The sequence below is a fragment of the Cuculus canorus genome, chromosome 1, assembly GCF_017976375.1.
Source record: "Cuculus canorus isolate bCucCan1 chromosome 1, bCucCan1.pri, whole genome shotgun sequence".
Taxonomy (NCBI): domain Eukaryota; kingdom Metazoa; phylum Chordata; class Aves; order Cuculiformes; family Cuculidae; genus Cuculus; species Cuculus canorus.
In genome coordinates this window covers 30,818,899-30,837,308 of record NC_071401.1, presented here as the reverse complement: position 1 = coordinate 30,837,308, position 18,410 = coordinate 30,818,899, and the positions used below count along the sequence as shown (strand labels likewise).

General features: G+C 39.7%; 1 protein-coding gene across 3 annotated transcripts in view; it reads left to right on the top strand.

Annotated features, from left to right (window-relative positions):
* The first annotated feature begins 687 nt into the window (after positions 1-687).
* The window catches only part of COG3 (component of oligomeric golgi complex 3), a 33,458-nt gene continuing 15,735 nt past the window's right edge, over positions 688-18,410 (top strand). Inside the window, exons 1-14 of one of the 3 annotated variants that reach the window (XM_054081418.1) lie at positions 688-908; positions 3,651-3,797; positions 4,325-4,386; positions 6,003-6,168; positions 6,944-7,018; positions 7,143-7,235; positions 7,546-7,671; positions 9,842-9,922; positions 10,124-10,167; positions 10,377-10,503; positions 11,008-11,099; positions 13,515-13,654; positions 15,168-15,328; positions 17,318-17,423. In XM_054081418.1, the coding sequence (XP_053937393.1) occupies positions 756-908; positions 3,651-3,797; positions 4,325-4,386; positions 6,003-6,168; positions 6,944-7,018; positions 7,143-7,235; positions 7,546-7,671; positions 9,842-9,922; positions 10,124-10,167; positions 10,377-10,503; positions 11,008-11,099; positions 13,515-13,654; positions 15,168-15,328; positions 17,318-17,423 (1,573 nt within the window). In that variant the 5' untranslated portion in view covers positions 688-755. Of the gene's footprint in view, positions 909-3,650; positions 3,798-4,324; positions 4,387-6,002; positions 6,169-6,943; positions 7,019-7,142; positions 7,236-7,545; positions 7,672-9,841; positions 9,923-10,123; positions 10,168-10,376; positions 10,504-11,007; positions 11,100-13,514; positions 13,655-15,167; positions 15,329-17,317; positions 17,424-18,410 lie in introns of those variants that run through there. The other 2 variants (XM_054081424.1, XM_054081433.1) reach the window with 2 other exon arrangements.

Genomic DNA, 18,410 nt, shown 5'->3' with positions numbered 1-18,410 from the left:
AACCCCTACTCTCTCGGCTCTCCACAACTACCTGAAAGGAGGTTGTAGAGAGGAGGGTGCTGGCCTCTTCTCCCAAGTGACAGGGGACAGGACAAGAGGGAATGGCCTCAAGCTCCACCAGGGGAGGTTCAGGCTGCACATCAGGGAAAAAAAGAATTCACAGAAAGTGTTATCAGGCACTGGCAGAGGCTGCCCCGGGAGGTGGTTGAGTCACCATCCCTGGGTGTTTAAAAGAGAGGTAGATGAGGTGGTCAGGCATATGGTTTAGTGGTAGATAGGAATGGTTGGACTGGATAATCCAAGAGATCTTTTTCAACCTGGCGATTCTATGATTCCTTCCTTCACCTTCTTGCCCCCTGGATGCTGCTGGCTCACGTTCTGCCGTGGTCACCCAACCCCCAGGTCCTTCTCCGGGCAGCTTTCCAGCCACTCTAAGGGTCGTTCATTATCTCAGTCGTTCCTCCCGCTTTACCACGTTGCAGCTGACGTTCCATCTCACCATTTACAAACCACCACCTCATAACCAACCCTTTCTCTTCCCGCTCCCCCCGCGGGATCCCGTCGGTGTGGCCGCCGCAGCTCGCTCCTCCCGGCCGCCAGGGGGCGCCCTCCCACCCTGCTCAGCGCCCTCGCCGCCCACTTCCGTCTCCGCGGCAACGCCACTGCCACGCGACGGGCGCCCCCCGGAAGCGCCACTGCCACGCGACGCGCGTCCCTCCCGGAAGCGCCGCCGCTCGCGGTCGTTCCGCCTCAGCATGGCCGAGCCGCCGGCGCCGCCCGCCGAGCTCCGCGATCGCCTCAGCCTGTGGGACCGCCGCCAGCAGCCCGCCGCGCCTCTCAGCGACCGACAGACCGACTCGGTGCTGGAGCTGAAGGCGGCGGCCGAGAACCTGCCGGTGCCGCCCGAGGTGAGGCCCAGGAGAGGCGCCGCGATGCCAGGGTGACAGGCGGGCCGGGGCCTGCGGGGCTAGGGGAACTCATGGCAGGCGTTGGAACCTGGGGGGTCTTTAAGGACCTTTTCGTCTCGTTCTGTGATTGGAGAGCCACCCAGTGGAAAAGGACCTGGGGGTGCTGTGTGGCAGCCGGCTGAGAGTAAGCCTGGGTGGCCAAAAAGGCATTCTGGCTTGTGTCAGTAACAGTGTGGCCAGCAGGAGTCGGGGGGGGACGACATCCCCCTGTACTCGGCACTGGTGAGGCCGCACCCCAAATCCTGTGTTCAGTTTTGGGCCCCTCACTTCAAGATAGACATTGAGGTGCTGGAGCGTGTCCAGAGAAGGGCAACGAAACTGGTGAAGGCGCTAGAAAACAAGTCTTATGAGACATGACTGTGGAAACTGGAGTTGTTTAGTCTAGAGAAAAGAAGGCTGAGGGGAGATCTTAGAACTCTCCAAAACTACCAGAAAAGAGGTTGTAGTGAGGAGGGTGTTGGTATCTTCTCCCAAGTAGCAAGAGATAGGACAAGAGGAAATGGCCTCAAGTTGAGCCAGGAGAGGTTTAGATTTGATATCAGGAAATATTACGTTACCAAAAGGGCTGTCGAGTGCTGGAACAGGCTGCCCAGGGAAGTGGTTCAGTCCCCATTCCTGGAGGTATTTAAAAGACGTGTAGATGTGGCACTTAGGGATGTAATTTAGTGGTGGATTTGGCAGTGTTAGGTTTGTGGTTGGTCTTGACCATCTTAACATCTTTTTCCACCTACACGGTTCTGTGATCCTGTGATTCTGATTCCTGAGGTGCCTCCTGCCATCGAGCTGCATCCTTGCCCTGTCTTGCAGGTGATGGTGGTAGCTTTCCTCTTAAAATCCATAGGGCTTTCCCTGCCTGCCCTTACTACTTCCCTGCCTTCATCAAAGTTTGTCCTTCTAAAACTGAGAGCTTTAATCCTGGAGTTATGTGGGTTTGGTCCTCTTAGGTTGATCCTGATCAATTCGTAGCTGCTGGCACCAGTGTTCTTTCCTGGTGCCACTTCCAGAGGCTTCAGTGAGCCATAGAAAACCAGAAATAGTGGTTAGTGATTTGTTGGTACTATGGAAGACGTGGTCAAGATGAATATTTGTGAATGCTTCCTTGTCTACAAAGGGAAGGGGAACAAAATGTTTGCGTTCCTTAACTGCACTTTTTGTGAGAGGTTTTATATTTGAACAGAATCATGGCACAAGATATAATGCCGTAAAATCAACAACGCTGGTGCTCAGCAAGTGTCTGAAAGGTTGAAATAACAAAGGGGAGGGGGCAAAGCAGTCCCTTCTTGAAATGCACCTATTTAATTTCATACTTCCTGGTTTCTTTTTTGTGTAACCTGTATGCAGCTGTTCTAAAGTAAATACTGGCAGGCATCCAAAGTGATTGTAGAAGGATATGCTGCTGTCAGAGGGTGTTCTTAAGGGTCTAAAACAGTGTTGCAACAAGACAGGTGCTGTATTTGCTAGTCAGGAGGATGGAGATGCCAAGACATTGAGGGCGTCAGCTCATCTTGTTTCCTGCTGAAGTGGATTGGGACAAGAACTCCTCATGGGTTCTGAAAAAACAGGCTCTGGTGGACTGATCTTTTCCTCAGCAGTCATGAGAGAAACCCTGGCTCCCCAGCCAGGGTCCTGCCTGTTTTGGAGGACAGGGAACAGAGATACATGGAATTTGAACAAATAGGTCAATCTATGTTTTCTCGTATATCTAAAATAATGACGGTTCTTTCTTTGTCAGACTAATATTACCAGACATTGAACATTCACTAAGTGAGTAATTTTCTAGAGGGATACCATTTTTTTAAGTAGCTTTTTCTAGTTTTATGTTACTGATGTTCTTCGGAATAGAAAACATACTGTACCTGTCAAATGAATTAAAAATGGTATTATGCTAATGAAGAGTGTGTGTGTATATATATATATATATATATGGCCTCCTATATTCATTTTCTTGAATGACTTTCCATACAATCTAATTAATAGTCCCTAATCATATTTAAATACAATTTCTCTCAAGTTACTTTTTTCCATACTTTTTCTTGCTTAAAAAAATAATTGTGGCTGATAATTCCCATTCAGCAGAAACGATCCCTTGTCTTCTAAAGAAGCCTTTTTTTTTTTAGCTTGACTTCTTCATTTAAAAGGATTTGAATATGAAGCACTGTTTCCTGCATAAAATCTGGCAGTGTTAAGTCTTGAATTTTCTCTAAATATCTGGCAAAAAAAATCTGGCAATTCCTGTGTGGTGGTGTTGCCATGTGGAGTAGACAGTAGTGGCATTTATTTCCACTATTGAGTGTGTTCTGAATTCTTATGTTCAGTGATAACTTTTCTAGTGCATTTCTCTTGGTGTAGAACAAGTTAAATTGGAAATTAAAGTATATCTCATCAGTATGTCAGGTACATTCAGTTTCTGTTCTTCCACGAATATGTACTTATATAAAATGCCATATATGATTTTCTGACTTTAACTAAAAAAAAAACCCAATTTTTCAGGTGTTTCTGAATATATAGATGTGGTAGTTCTTGTGTATTGTTATATTGCTGGATAAAATGTCCATTGCATTAGTTTCTTCAAAAGTAAGTGCTCGTAATTTTCTCATTGATGCCTTGGATTGTGTAATTGTACTTGAGCTGAATACACTTATTAAGTTCTCTAACTAAAGTTTTGTGGTTTTTTGTGAGCAGCTTCCAATTGAAGATTTATGCAGCCTAACATCCCAGTCACTAACTGTTACACTGACGGCTGCAGTGCCAGAGTCCACAGAGGATGTCCTCTTGAAAGGATTTGCTGTTCTGGGGATGGAGGATGAAAGAATTGAAACCGCGCAGCAGGTAAGTGTTGAATAACCTCCAGGTTGCGGGAATCTTCTTCAGAGAATTCTCTGAGTTTCTGTCTCTCTTGCCCAGCTTTTGGTGGGCTTGTTAATTTTTTTGGGTCTATTTTCAAGATGTTTGAAGAAAGTTTGGGGGAGGAAGTTGTTGAAGTTGTAGCTTTTAAGTGACAGATACTTCTTGCGTTTTGAGTGGAGTCTTCCATGAGAGTAAGGCTCTGTTTCACTGAGGTGGTGTTGCTTATAATATAGAAGAATGTTGTGCCTCCTCCTCCATTTTCTAACGTGACAGCCTTGTTCTTGTGCAAATAAAAATAGATGAAATTTGGTCTTCCCCATTTTAATTTAGTAGAGGAATAACATTAGAAGGAATCTGCAGTGAGGAATTTTAGTTTGTTTTCTTGATTAATAATTAAATTCTGAAACATCTCTAACAAAAGCTCATGTTCATTTCAAAGATATGATTTCTTTTTTTTTAATTGATTGCTTGTGGTATCTGTGTTGTTCACACCATAAAATCTCTTCTAGTTCTTCTCCTGGTTTGCTCAGGTACAAACACAGATGGATCAAGATGAAGGTGCCAAGTATAGGTACGTGTTCTTCCTCGGTTCTTTTCACTAGCAATTTAAACCTTGAGAGACTTCATCTTGTCCACACAATGTTAGTACGTGTTTGCATCCCACAGGTGGGGAATGTATTGGAACAGGTGAAGTTTTACAGGGCAGTGTGCCCAAGTCCCATCCTTCAGTGCTATTTCCCTTGTGGCAGAGCAGTTAAAAGGGATACAACTTTCCTTCTGAACTGCCCAGTATATTAAGATACATTGAAATTCATTTTGGCTTATAGGCAGGGCGGTAGACAAAGGCAGTCTAAGAGCTTTCATATGCCATTTCAACTGCCGTTGCTGTTGAAATACAGCCTCACCCTCAGAGGATGCCATAAGCATGTGTGGCTTGCAGTCATCTTTGCTATCACGGTTTGGTTTGTCAGTGACTGTGGCTGTGACTCTGTATCTGCATTCCCTGCATTCCTTGACACTCTGCTCAACTCCAGTTTTGAGACTTGGCATTCTCACCTATTTTTGTCTAACTGACTTTTCTGTCAGACTCAGAAGACCCCCTTCCCACTGACTCCTCAAGAGTCTGAAGTACAGCTGAATAGCTTAGCTTTAGGGAAACTGGCCCGTGTTTTGAAACTTTACGAATTTGCCCTTGGCCACAAAGAGATAGATACTGCTGTATTCCCATCTTCTGTTTTTCTCTGCCTTTATTTGGTCTGCCTCTTCCTCTCTTGCCTCTGACATGTAAGGATGGGATGGTTCTTAAAAGCAGAAGTTTAGGCATATCTCAGGCCCATGATCTAATGACCTAAAAAGAGTATCACCCTTGCACTTTGTCAGTTGACGTGTTCCTAATAGCGCACACGGCTACCGAGGTGTGCCATGGATGCAGAATGGCGTGTATGGTGGGTAATACGTAGTTGTTTGCAGGAGACCAGAAAAGCAGGTTCTTTGCCTGTTGTACGCTAAGGGGTTGCATATGACTACAGAGAACTGCAATTTTACTTGCTGCTATGGATGTGGTAGAGTTCAGAAGTTTTAGCTGGCATCCAGGAATAATTAATGTTAAATGATGTTTTAGTACAGCTGAATGCTTGACATATATTTAGTGATCATTCAGAGTTTGTATCTGCAACGAGCATTAGACACACTTTGTGATTTTAGATAGTAAATCTATTTCATTTAAGCCTCTCTCAATCCTCACTGTAAGTTTTGAATCCTCTGGATAATTTCAGGTACTTTAGGAGAGTAAAAGTAGTTTCAAAATAGAAGCTGAAAATTGTATAGAAGAGACCCAAATTGACGCCCTTATTGGAAGCAAAGCAGATAGAATTTGGCTGCTAGCAGCAGCCTGTGGTAGTCACTATGTCTGTGTTACCCGTTTAGACAGTGTTTGTGTGCTCTAAATGAGCTGTGGTGCATGTTGCTGCTGTTCCTTGCTTTAAGGAACATTCAGAAAATGGAATTACTGCTATTCCAAACACTATAGCTCTGTTATTTCTGCTTACTGTGTACTTTTAAGTGATGCAAGTGGTCTTTTATTGCTAGAGAAGGAGAGGTAGTCGTAATGTCCCTGCAGGCAGCTGAACTTGCAAATACAGAAAGCGAAATTTTACTTCTATTATCTGTCAATTCTCTTTTTTCTAGACAGATGAGGGATTACTTGTCTGGGTTTCAGGAACAGTGTGATGCTATCTTGAACGATGTGAATAGTGCCCTTCAGCACCTGGAGTCACTGCAAAAACAGTATCTTTTTGTGTCCACAAAGACAGGAACGCTGCATGAGGCCTGTGAACAACTTTTGAAAGAGCAGGTAATCTTTGATAGAAAGATTACTGGAAACTTCTCAGGTACCATAAACAAAAGTTTCTTTCTTAGACTGGGAAAACTTGTGAGCGGTGGTGACAATTCCCCCATTTGCTTGGGACCTCATTCTTGATGTGTTTCACCTATGGCCAGCATGTCAGCCTCTGTGCAGTAAAATGTTCATTCTGTGTTGGTATGCACTTTAATCAAGAAGGATGGCTAGCTGAGGGAATCTTTTGTAACTTATGCCTGACAGTGAAAACTTACATTGAGATTAATAATTCATATCACTTACAGAGCTATTTTGAGCTGGTTATTGCAAGAAAGATTTTTTTGAATTTGAAAGCTTATTTCCCAGATAATTTACTTTCTCCTCACGAACTGCTCCAATAGTGATCCCATAAACATGCCTTTTTAGTGTGACTTTGTAAGGGAGAACTTTTAAAGGCTCAAGTCCTGAAATACCTGATTTCTACAGTTCTGTTTAATACAAATAGCTGTGTTATCATCAGTATACAGTAGAAGCTGTGGAATGCTGAGAAACCTGTAGATTATATGTTTTTAAATACACTACTGGGAGTAATGTGTCTTTCTCTGGTAAGAGAGCGCACGCTGTATTCTTTATCTCTTGTTGTACTTATGTAGTTCTAAGTTATCTATATTGAGTTAGCACAGGTGTGTGCTGAGAGCTGAAAGGGAGCCTGAAATTATGTATTTATATATAAATATATATATTTATTTGCTAGATTGCTGATTTTCTTTTATTTATTGTTTTTCAATAGTCAGAACTTGTTGACCTGGCTGAAAACATACAGCAGAAACTTTCTTATTTTAATGAGCTGGAAAACATCAACACAGTAAGTATTTTTTCATTGTTAGTAGTCTTAGAAGATGGAACCGATGTACCAGTCATGTGAGCTTTGTCACCAACACTAACTTATTTGGGTTTCTTACAATGATGCTTTGTCTTGTTTTTCAAAGAAATTGAATTCCCCGACACTGTCTGTGAACAGTGAAGGATTCATTCCCATGCTCGCTAAGCTTGATGATTGTATTGCATATATTTCATCGCATGTAAGTAACTCTGTATTGCTTTTAGTTAAATTTTAATAGTTTTACAACTATGTATTCATACTGGTTTTGTGTGGGTTTTATTCCTGTAAAATGTTCTGTCTGGCAGATGCAGTAAGAAAGCAAAGATGACTGTATATAAACCTAAGAAATTTTAATGAAATGTATATAATATTCTGCTTAATTTTTATACAATGCTGCATTTAGTTTGTACAAACTAGCATTTCTAGCTAGTAAAAGAGTATATTGAGTTTTGATGAGTTTTCAACTCTCTTATTGTTTGTATTTAGAATAGATTATTTATTTCTTTCAGCCAAATTTTAAAGACTGTCCTGTATATTTGATGAAGTTTAAACAATGCCTTTCTAAAGCTATGCACCTTATCAAGACGTACACTGTGAATACCTTACAGAACCTCACAAGCCAGTTAATGAAAAGGGTAAGGTGAAACAGTAACTGGTAACTCAAGCTGTGCTGAAATGTCTGTTGTAACACTATACAATTTTCTGCTCTTTTTTTTTTTTAAATTCTTTTGAGGGTGGGAGGTGTCAGCAGTTTTGTGTGAAAGTAAGTCAGTCCTATACTACTGTGTTTGTTTAAATTGGTCAAGTTTCAGCTGAATCTGACAAGAGATCCTGATCCAAAAGATTTTTAAATAATAATTAAAAAATGCAAGAAGTTGAAGAAGATGAAGTAGGTGAATTGAGTAGGTGAACAGTAATCTGTGAAGGCCAGGAAGCATGCTTTCCTGACCCAGTTTGTGCGCTGTAGCTTGGATCAGCCGCAGCAGGCGCTGCTATCTGTGTTGCCAGATGGGGGGGGGTACACAAGAGAAATATGGGTAATGTGGGTGTCTGCTTTGGAGATGAGTTGTTAGAGACATAGAGGGTTTGCATGGAATACTTGAAGAATAACTGTAGGGACTGGGAATTGTAGGATGAAACCTGCTGAAGTGCAAAAACTCTTGAGTGTGTTGCTGTGGCTCTTCTAGTATTGTATTCCAGTAAGTATTTTTGGGTGCTCTTGGTCATCTAAATATTTATTTCTGATAAGTCTGAACTGCTTTGTGTAGCTGCAAAATAACCATGACAGGTTCCTACTGCTTTTGGCAATATTGTTTTGTTAGTTTTAAAATGTTCGTGATGTTAGACAGTCACATGGAATAGTTAAGTGCTTTACTCCTGCTCACTCTGTTGGAATTTAGGCGTTAAAGTGAGTAAGGAGGTTTTTTTTGTCTCATTAGAACATTAATAATCTTGCGCTGCAGTATTTTGGCAGAGGAGAAAAGAGAGAGGAGTATCTCTTTCTACCCACTTTCTTTCTTCCTTTCTTTCTCCAATCAATTGTTGCCTTGTGCTCAAACTTGGTGACATGAGGGATAACCAGTGAAATTGAAAGATACTGGAATTGAGAACTGATAGATGAAAAGAAAGGGGTTTTAGGCAACCATCATGGAAACTTGCTAAAGGATACTTCTGGAGTGAAGATCTGGGTTAAGAAGGGTTGAACATTTTTCACGTTTGGTACAAAATTACTTTTTGTTTAAAGAAGAAATCATAGTTTGGTTTGGTGCCAATGGATTGCCATGACCAAGCTGAATTCAAGCAGAGCTAAGCATAATAATAAGCATTCTGATAATAAGCATGTCTACAGAAAGGAGTGAAACCTCATTTCTGAATTTGAGTTGCTGTTTAGCAGTTTTAATTCAGGAGGGAAACCTCTTTTAGGAGTCAACTGACTTCCTCCTTCCTATCTACATGGGAGTTTTGTGAATGCTTTTACATATTTCTCTGAAACATCTGCTGTCTGCTTCTGCTAGAAGTGCAGTACTGAACCAGTGATCTTTAGTTGTGATCAAGTGTTGAGATTTCCTGTTGCAACACGAGATCTTATCAGGACTGGAAAGGGACTGATGGGTTCTAGATGGTATTTGTTACTCCTCACATATGAACCTTTGGGGACTTTGTGTTTGTAGAAGGATGATCAGGTTGCCCACAAGGATGGAAGCAGTAGATGGGAAAAGTGGAAGAGTTTTGGTGTCCCCACCATATATCAAGGGAAGGCCACCTGCTTCTCTCACTTAGTAGGGATAAGGGGAAGAAAGCCTGGCAGCTAAATTGGATCTCCGCTCTGCTTTGCAACTGCTAGGATTTGACTGAGATCAAGCTGTCTGCCCAGCTGAGGAGCCACCTGGGGACTGCCTCCAAACTTGACATTCCAGTTGAAGCTTGAATGTGAGCTGGAACTCAGCTTCTCCTCCCTGGGACTGGCAGGCCAAAGGGAAATTTTGTTTCACTTTAGTACTACAAATCAAAGAGCAATAGAAAATTTTTGTCTCTAATGGAGGATGCTGTAATTACTGAAAATGTTACTTTTGCTGTAGAGAGTGTTGGTTGAAACTTCTGTTATGGACTTGTTCTTCTATCTGACTTTATTTGAGTTCCAAAACAAGCATGCTTTTCTAGTTGGAAAGCAGAGAAGAGCTCTTCCACTGGCAGTATAAATGTAACTAACAGCCTGTTTTAGAGCCTAATTATTTCAGCCATTAAATACTAGAAGCCAAATATAGTTATTTTCCTTTTTAACCAATTACTCATCTCTTCTTTCAGGATCCTTCAGCTGTGCCAAATTCTGACAATGCCTTTACGCTGTTCTATGTAAAATTCAGAGCAGCTGCTCCCAAAGTCAGAGTAAGTAGACTGCTCACTAACTGTTTAAAAGAAAACTATAAAAATGAGGGTTCATTAGTAGTGTGAATGCAAGGATTGCATATTGTGCAAGCGTGAATGTCCAGAGATTGCGTATTGTGTCTGTGGAAAAATACTGCAAGCTATTTTAATTATTAGGAAAAGTAATTTACTCATAATACTTTTTTTCTTTTTATTGAGTAGACTCTTATTGAACAAGTGGAGCAAAGATCTGAAAAAATGCCAGAGTGAGTGTGTTTACATAATTTATTTTCAACAATTTTAAGTTTTGAAAATATTTACTCTTTTTTTTTAATACTTTTTATCACATTATTCATTTAAATGAAAGTTTTAAATTTTGAAATTGCGTACACCTAGAAGAGACTATTAGGTCGAATTTTATGTTTACCAGAAAATGAGCTTCAGGATGCAGTTACTGTTTTGATTTCTTGGCTAGGTATCAACAAGTTCTCAATGAAATCCATCAATGTTACCTTGACCAGAGGGAGCTCTTGCTTGGTCCAAGTATCGCTAGCACTGTTACAGAATTAACCAGTCAGAACAACAGAGACCACTGTGCTCTGGTAGGTAAAATAGTGATGTGTTGTGAGGTTTTTGTTATGTTTTAATCTCCCCTCTCCCAATTAAAACATACCTATTTCATTCAGTTGTTTACATGCAGAATTGTCACTTCTGTTTGTGGTTTTGAATAATTAAAATTTTATTCATGTTTTCAAGTAATGCATTTTTTTGTAGAAGATCCTTCTATAAAAACTCTGCTCTGCTACAAACCTCACAGAGGTGTATTTGCAAAAACATTATATGTGGTTACTTAAATTTCATCAGAAATTAAAGGGACAGAAGTTGCACAGTGAGGCTGTATTTCACTACTAACATCTTTTCAGTCCTTAGTTTTATTGTTGATCTTAATTTTGAAATTCACAAAGCTTCGATTTAATCTTAGCTGTAGTAATGATACAATATATAATATAATGGTATAATATATAATATTATCTGTAATACCTCCTGTGGTACTGATGCAAGGAAAGTAGTTGAGTAATCGAGTATTTGTATTTCTGTGAATACAGGTACGAAGTGGTTGTGCCTTTATGGTCCATGTATGCCAGGATGAACACCAGCTTTTCAATGAGTTCTTCACAAAACCAACACCGAAACTGGAGTAGGTGGTACATGCTGGTTTTGTTTTACTGCATGTTGTATTTACTATGCTCTGATACAGCAGACAGTGTTATGTGGCAAATAGAGTTGTATTGAAGTGCTGGTAAGAACTAGCAAGAAAAAACACGTTAATCACTTTATGTGTTGGAATTTGATGTTCTTTTGTTTGTGTGGGGTTTTTTTTGTTATCTTCAAGTGAAGCCAGTAGTTTACATTCTCCATAAATAATCTGAGTAATATAAATGCTCTGTAGATGGTCTGAAAGAGATAAAGACAAACAGTTGCTTTAGAAATAGCTGTAGAAATGCTACAGCTCTCAGCTGTTTTTGTACTGCCTCTATTCCAAGGATTTGTACAGTCGGTTGCAGAAGTACATTTCATTTACTTCAGTGTAAAATTAAGCTGATGAACTCCAGACTTTTTTTTTCCGTCAGGGATTTAGAGTTAGTTAGCTGCCCTTACTGTCAAGAAATATTTGCATGTGCCTGTATGTGGGCTGAACAGAAGACAGCGTATTGGACACCTGACAGAGCAGTGTCTATATCTGTTCTCCTACATCTAGAAGAGAGATAGGTGGTTATCTTCACATGGTAATTGCATGATAAAAATATTGTAAGTTTTATACAACAGACCAGTAATATTAGAGCACTTGAGTAGATTATTTCCCTTCTCGAGTTTGTTCGTATCTTTTTATAATGATGTTTAATCTTGAAATTTGTGCAGGTCATGTTTGTATTCCTATGAATGTAACCTGGACACTGGTTTTGAGTGTTGTACTGTCTTAGAATCAAGTGCAGCTTGAATTGAAAAAATTTAACCTGGAAAAAATACTCTCCATGACTTTCCTCGCCCTCTAGAGCTAAAGGGTAACCATAAATGTATAAAGCTTCACTAGAAATAAGCCGTAGTGCAGGACTAGTAGCAGTCTTTATCTTTTCTGAGAAACTGAAGTCTTGTGTAGGACATGCGCAGGATTTGAGGTGACCAACTTAATTAGCTTAAGAATCAGTTTAGCCATCTTAGTCCAGATCCTGAAGTAAACATCCCTAATTGAAATCAGTGTGCAATCTATCCAGATGGAAGTTTTGTCACTATTGCTCTTCACACCAAGAATGGGAACAGCCTTCTGATCATTTTTGAATCTTGATCGAAAGTAGTTACCTCTTTTGTAAGAACTTGCTTCCCTTTTTTGCCTATATCTAAATAAAATATTTTGAGGAAAGTGTTTCAAATATCTGCTGTGTTATTAGGTTTTTCTTAGCTGCATAATAACTAACAATTCAGAAAAAAATTGAAGCTGAGATGCTCTGAAGACATAATAGCTGTCTATGTACCAATAAAAGAGTTTCCCAAAAATCTAGCAAAGAGTAGAGATCTGAGGGTGAGTTTTGCATTAAAGACTGTTGAAACTTTCTCCTTTGTTTCTGCTTTTAACGTGGAGAGTTGCTGGTTTATCAGCTTTTAAAGCTATAGAGTACAACTGGAGAGAGATATTTAACATTTAATTAAATATTAAATTCTGTGAGCATTCTTTTGTGAGCATTTTTTGTCCACACTGAAAGGAACTGAAGTATCGTTCTCCTGTTGTCAGACATTGTTCATGAATTAGAAAAAGGGATACACTGCAATAAACTCAGCAGCCGCACTGCGCTGTAAATACTTGAATATTCTTAGTGTTTATATTCTGAGTCTAACTGGGAAATTACTTGATTTTTCAGCTACTGGCAACAGCATTGTTAATTAAAATGTGATTAGTAAAGGGAGCACAGAGAATGGCAGAAATATCTAGAAGGCATGCTGCTGGTATCTTAAGCAAGATATGCATCACTGTGATCAGGAAAGAAAAAAACAAACCAGAAGTGGGATTTATGGTGTTCTATGGTGCACTGATACTGTACCTTCAGTTGTATTTGCAAGTGTGCCCTGCAGTATTGGAATTTGCTGCCACGCTTCTCCTTCTGTGTTCCTCTTGGTGTGCTCCTGGTTCTAATGAACTATTGACTTCTTGGAACCAGATGAGTTTTTTCTCAAGGGGAATTCGGGGTATAATTTTGAGCTCAGCAGGAGCATTTCTTTACACAGAAGCAGGGTAAACCACTTTGTAGTATCTTCTCTTTGTGCCAGGTTGAGTTGTTGGTTGCTTTTTTTGTTTATTTTTTATTTTACAATTAATTTAAAACTGTACTATTATTTTAAGCAATTGGCATCCTATATCTCTTAAAAGACTTTGTGGAAAATCAGGGTTTCTGTTTTAAATGATATTTTCTTAAGTCTTCTATGATACCAGTGTTGCATCATTTTCTCACCCTCCTTTTAAAAATCTCTGCCATAAAATAATCTGTATTTGTAATAAAATTTTATTTTGGTATGGTGGCATCCTAGAAGCGTTTTACTTTTTTTTGCTTTTTCTTCATAGCGAACTCTTGGAGAAGTTGTGTCTATCATTGTATGATGTCCTGAGGCCAATGATCATCCATGTCATTCACTTAGAGACACTTTCTGAACTCTGCGGGATTCTCAAAAATGAGATGCTTGAAGATCATGTACAGAACAATGGTAACTTATAGATGGAATTTGATTGGTTTTAACTGTTTTCTTAATGGATAAAATTATTAAATTGCTAGGCAAAAAAAATCCTTAAATTTTTTTTTCTTTCTAATGAGTCTTAAACATGCCAAAGGTGAGGTAAGGTTAATTTTTTAAAAAAATGTAACTTTTCATTTATAATAGAAGGGTCTGTATTTGTGGGTTTGTGTATGTCTTCATTTAAATTAATATACTGGTGTTAGAGCTGTATTTTCACTAGATGGAACAGACGCAAGCAAGCATCCATCCATTGTGTTTATGTACACCAGGATTGATTCAAATGAATTTGTCTAATTAATTAATGGCTTTGCTTGGCAAAAATGTATCAATGCAATGCTAATGCATCGACTGTGTGGAGCTTTCTGCACACATGATGATAAAACAAAGGAACGCAAACCTGATTTTTTTCATTCTCCTTGGTATAGTGTTTCCCAGACAAAAAATTGCAACTTCAGCAGGGAAGTCATAAAATCTTAGAATCCCTAGGTTGGAAAAGACTTTTGAGATCATCAACTCAACTGGACATGTCCGCTACTGAAGTATATCCCTAACCACCTCATCTACCTGTCTTTTACACACCTCCAGGGATGGTGTCTCAACTACCTCTCAACCACTGGGCAGCCTGGTCCAGTGCTTGATAACCCTTTCTGTGAAAAAATTTTTCCTAATGTCCATAGCTGATAGAGATTTTTTGATTTTATAAGTGTTCAGAGTGCATAGTCACATAGAAGTGAGGTGACCATCAGAAAAAAATCTGGTATCTCATTTTCTTGGCAAAACCAATGTGTAATGGAGTCATTTCACGGTCTTAATTTTGCACCAAGCAAGAAACAGAAATCATGCTTGGTAGCTGACATATAACACAGCGTAGTTCTTTGTCTCTGGAACTGTACTAGTATCATGAAGAATTGCTCATTTTCCTGGAAGTAGAATTTTAACGCTGTTGGCAATGAGATAAAAATTGGTAACATAATCCTTCAGCTGTTCTTAAGAAGTTACTTTCTACTACTTAAACTCAGGCTGATATAATAGTTCTTAATTTTGACGTGAGCTGTTTTGGATCATCTGCTCTGGTGGGTAGGTAGGTGAATTAGCTTGTCAGCTCCCAGCAGTCACACTGCAGGCATCTGCTATGATAGAACCAAAGCACGTTGGTTTGATGTCCAAGCAGAAATGCCACTAGATGTGCCCAGATCTCAAATAATTAGAACGCTTAATTCTAACATGGTGTCTGATGTTATCAGTGTGAGATTGCATTTTCACAATCTAATGAAAATTTGGGGAGCTGAAGCAATTGCAGCGTGGCAGTAATTCCTTGTTTGTCACAAATTTGTCTTCATGCCACTGTTCCCAAAATAACATGACTTCATCTGCAGCAAGCCAGCTTCCTGATGTTTCTAAGTGCAGTACTTCAAACTTTTGTGTCTATAAGCTTGTTGTGTAATTAAATTAACAAATTTGTGCCTTTTTTTGCCTTTGGCAGCTGAACAACTGGGTGCATTTGCAGCTGGTGTCAAGCAGATGTTAGAAGATGTACAAGAGCGTCTTGTCTATAGGACACACATTTACATTCAGACTGATATCACAGGGTACAAGCCTGCTCCAGGTGATCTTGCATATCCTGACAAGTTGGAAATGATGGAGGTATAGCATCAGCTTTTTTATTGTTCTTGACTGAATTTATATGCAGCATATACAGTTGTGCATTATAGTGCCTTGCAGGTGGAGTTTTCCAGTTCTAGGGTGTGTTTAGTATTACTGACGCTATCAAATTGCCACCTGTTGATTAAATTATTACTCTAAACTAGATGTCAGAGAATGCTTTAGGTCTAACTCATTAAAACTGGCAATAATTCTCACGAGTTAACAGTTTATACTTTGAGTTTCTAAATTTTCTCTTTTAACAGTACATTTTTATTTACTTTTGTAACTAGTAGGTTTTACCTGGTGTATTTTCTAGTTGAGCTGGAGTTGATGAGAAACCTTAGACAGACACAGTTAGCTGCAAGTTTGTTTTTGGTACTATTGATCAAGTAGTGTTTGTTATGCGTGTTATGCGTGTGTGTATCAGTAAAAAGTTGACTAAGAATGTCAGTTCAGACATGGACTGGCAAGATCCAGATTTTATTGCTCTCTCTTGCTTTCCATCTGTCTAGCAGAGTAGCTGGTGATGCTTAGAAGATTGTAGGACTTTGCAGCTGACCAGTTGGTAGAGAAGCTGTTGTTTGTCAGAGCATTACTCATATAAAATGTAGCTTTTTAGCTCTCTCTCTTTATATATATATATATTTTGCTGTGGGCTAGAAAAAGTTAACAGTGTATAACGTTACATTATTGTGTTCAATTCTTGCTTGTAAATAGACAAACACTGAGAAATTTCTTAGTACTGAACTGTAATCTTGTTATAATCTTGTCTTTATACATAGCTAAAGCTTTTACTATGTTACAGATTAGGTTTTGGTGATTATAAGAGGCATACATAAATTTTTGAGAAGGATTTACAAATCCTGAAGCCATTGAGTTTGTAGGATACTTGCCCTTTTTACTGAAAATTTAAGGACTAATTAAGGACTTTTGAAGAAAAAGCAAAAATAGTAATTGAGAAGCTCACCAGATAAACTGTAGCTAAATGGGATCCCTCCTTTCAGAACAACTAGTGATCAGAAGTTTTATCAGTGTAACTGTTAGGAGTGCAGGTTTGTTTTTTTTCTGCTAAAATTTTGTGAATAGAACTCAGTGAAAAAAGTGATTGTGAGAACTTCTTAATATGAGCTGTAACTTGTGTAGGTAAGCAGTGGAAATACTTAGTCTACACAAGGCCTTGTTTTCTAACCAGGGTCCTATAGCTGTTCAGTTAGGAAGAAGAAGAAAGTGAGTTTTAGAGCTCATTCTAAATAGAGAAATTATGCTGCTCTTCCTGTGTCCTCATAAGACATGAATTTTGTCTGGTTTGAGATTAATTTGGCTACTTGATTGCTTTTAAAGCTCAAAACCTTGCTATTTAGAGAGACCTTATGTCTGAGTAAATGAATTATTAAAATGTTAAAAGCACAGGGCAGAAATATTTCTTCTGCTGTTCTGCTCAAATATTAATGCAGTTCTTTGCCCATTCTTACTGCTTCCTGTTTCTTTGGAGCAGACCAAGTAGCAAAAAAGGTTGGTGTGTGGAAATGTTGACTGGTGTTAGTGGAAAGCTTGTTGTTGACCTTACACAGAATAGTGGGTACTTTGGGGCCATCTGCACATGTCATGCATAGGAATAAAGCCATCACACAAATCTGTATGAAACCCAAGTGAGTGTTGAATTGATTTCCCCTATTTTGAGCTTCTCTTTCTGGAGGCTTCGCTGGTTATTATGTAGAGGTCAGTAAAAGCAGGCAAAATGGAAAGAAAAGTGCTTTACACAGATCCGTGTAATACTGGTGAATCTTAAGTTAATATTGAAATGTTTCTGCTACTGTTTTGGAATCAGCTGTCTTTATTTGTTTTAAGGTCTCTGAAACACTGTAGAGCTGTGTGTAACCAACTCCTTTTGTGATTTAGTGTACTTTTCTCTATCGTAATCAAAGCAGTGTAATGCTGCTTAAAGTAAGAAGAAAAAAATAAAATTTTGGGGCATATCTTTCTCTGCAGCAAATTGCACAGAGTTTAAAAGAGGAGCAGAAGAAGCTGCCATCTGAAGCTTCATTTTCAGATGTCCGGCTAGAAGATCCTGAGTCCTGCGGCTTAACTAAATCTGGTATGAAATATATCTCATGTTATCAAGCTAATGCATAAAGCTCACTGAGAGTGAGCATTAACTTGAACCATCAGTAAGAAATTTGCACGTGTCTTAAAGGGTTATTTCCTGAGAAATTCATAACAGAGTTTGAGAGGTGAACTTTATGTCAGGATTCTTAATAACTTTTTTGTTCTTGTTATTGCAAGAGAAACAACTTGATCTTGTTCTTTCGGTGGTATTTCTTTGTGCTTCCAGTGCAATCCATTATAGAATCATAGAATAGTTTGGATTGGAAGGGACCTTAAAGATCATCCAGTTCCAAACCCTCTGGCGTGGGCAGGGACACCTCCCACCAGACCAGGCTGCCCAAGGCCCTATCCAGCCTGGCCTTGGACACCTCCAGGGATGGGGCATCCACAACTTCCCTGGGCAACCTGTGCCAGAGCCTTACCACTCTCATGGTGAAGGAATTCTTCCTAATGTCTAGTCTAGATCTTCCCCTTTCTGGTTTATACCCATTGCCCCTAGTCCTATCACTACAAGCCATTTTGTAAAGTCCCTCCCCAGCTTTCTTGTAGCCCCTTCAGGTACTGTAAGGTCACTATATGATCTCCTCTGAGCCTTCTCTTCTCCAGGCTGAAGAAGCCCAACTCTCTCAGCCTGTCCTCGTATGGGAGGTGCTCCAACCCTCTGATCATCTTTGTAGCCCTCCTCTGGAACCGTTCCAACAGCTCCATGTCCTTCTTACGTTGAGGATTCCAGAACTGGACACAGTACTCCAGATGAGGTCTCACAAGAGAGGAACAGAGGGGCAGAATTGCCTCCCTCACCCTGCTGGCCATGCTTCTGTTGATGCAGCCCAGGATATGATCGGCCTTTCCATGTTGTAGCTGACAGCATCTCTTGTACTTCGTATAAACCAAGCTTCTATATTATCTACTGGAAAGTAGTCCTCCCATCAAGATGTATACTTAAGGATGCTTCTGTTTGTTAGCTGTGCTAAGA